Consider the following 1,732-nt stretch of genomic DNA (forward strand, 5'->3'; position numbering starts at 1 on the left):
TCTGTCCCTGCTGAGCTGCCACCGCAGTGGGGCTGGAACACAAGCGAGTTCCTGATGTGGCAGTGTCACACAGGCGGCAAAAGCCAGGGATCCCAGGATTAACACCAGGGCCAGGTGCTGCTTACACTTGGCAATTTAATTCTTTTTTAAAATCCAATTAAGTACCAATTCAGATATATCAACAGGCTATCTTAAAAAGGAAAAAAGAGTCATTAATTAATTGCCTTATTAATACAATCAAAGCCTCTTTCAATCAGAAAGCTTTAGCTAAAACATGAAAATAGTGATGGATGAATAATTTTACAACAGATGTAACTGTTACCTGGTAATTTGTTGGCATTTTAAATGACCTTGTCATTTTTTAAGTATTTAAATTTTTGTAGAGTATTTACAAATTTTGTAAGCATAATTCTTTTTTTCTTTTTTAATCTAAAAGACAAAAGTCACAGCAGGTACCTAAAAATTCCATGTGCATTACAGTTATTTACACGTAATCCTTCAGAGTGTATGCTGAATTGCTCTCCGGCTTTGTAGTGGGGATAGGCTGCTGCTTGGGTGGGTGGAGCCAAGCTTCTGCATTCTTTTTTATACAGGAAGTGCAGAAAATCATGCCAGAGGTAAACAGCAGCATGGCCGAGATGAATCCGATGTAGACGGCTCCTCCCGGTTCATGTTTGTTGCTTTCTGGAACTGTCAGATCCAGAAAGTTTGCTATGATCTCCTTCGTGTACCACACCATCGGTATGAAACCAGAGACCCCTGCGGACACGAGGCAGAGTCCTCCCGCGAAAGAGGCGTGGCTCTTGGTTTTCGTGTCCCCTCCTAAGCGAGTACATTCCATCCCCACTGTGGCAGTGCAGGTCCCCAGAGCAGACAGAACGCAGGCCAGGACCATGGTGGCCCGCGCAGCCTGCACGTGGGCGGGGAGGGACAGAATGGAGGGCTTCAGGGCGCAGCTGAACATCCCGGTGCTGTACCACGTGCAGTCCATCCACAGCCCTTGCAGCTGCACGATGGCTGTGATGATGTTGGAGCCTGCATCCACGTTCACCTTCCAGTTGGGCAGCAAGGTGGCCGCGAGCACTCCAAAGACCCCACATAAGGCCAAGACCAAAGCAAGGAGCTGGAGGCCCGCCGAGGCCATGACGTTACGGTCAGCTTCGTCCGCCTCGAAAATCCTGGTGCTTAATTCTGATGGCTCTTGGTCAAAATTGTAGCCTTTTCTGTGCATTGGAGAACCAAGTAACCACGGCTAGGGAAAGAGGATAAAATCAGGGTTGAGGGAAAGAAAGAATAAACAGAGAGGCTTTCCTGTGCAGTGGGAGCCGAGGACACCTCTGAGCAAGCCACGTAGTGGATGAGGACCCTGCTGCCCAGGGGAAAAGCTCAACCCCCGGCCTTCAGAGGCTTCCATCCTCCCGAGCGACTATGGGTGGGTGGTGCTGGGTGCGTGGCGTAAAGGAAAGAGCTGTCCGCTTTGTCCTCTCTCGGACTTCAGCTGTGCTAACGTGGTCTGTAACGTGGGCATTCACCCTGTTAGGACACTGAGACATACCGAGTTCCAGCTATAAGATCTGCTAACGAGTTTTAACAGCATTTCAGGCTTTTTTAAAACTTATTTTGTTTTTAATTAAAACATTCTATAGATAATAAGAAAGAAGGGAACAATTTAAACTTGCACCTTAAAAGTGAATTATAAGTGTATATTAGGAAAGTTTTAACTATTCAAAAA

The 1,732-nt window shown here is 46.7% G+C and overlaps 1 protein-coding gene across 1 annotated transcript; it reads right to left on the reverse strand.

The window, feature by feature from the left end:
* Positions 1 to 443: 443 nt before the first annotated feature.
* LOC105310602 (claudin-20-like) lies at positions 444 to 1,655 on the reverse strand. Its single transcript, XM_011386758.2, has one exon. The coding sequence runs from the start codon at positions 1,229 to 1,231 to the stop codon at positions 485 to 487; it is 747 nt and encodes a 248-aa protein (XP_011385060.2). The 5' UTR covers positions 1,232 to 1,655; the 3' UTR covers positions 444 to 484.
* Positions 1,656 to 1,732: the final 77 nt, after the last annotated feature.

This window comes from Pteropus vampyrus, unplaced genomic scaffold (genome assembly GCF_000151845.1).
Source record: "Pteropus vampyrus isolate Shadow unplaced genomic scaffold, Pvam_2.0 Scaffold7036, whole genome shotgun sequence".
Taxonomy (NCBI): Eukaryota; Metazoa; Chordata; class Mammalia; order Chiroptera; family Pteropodidae; genus Pteropus; species Pteropus vampyrus.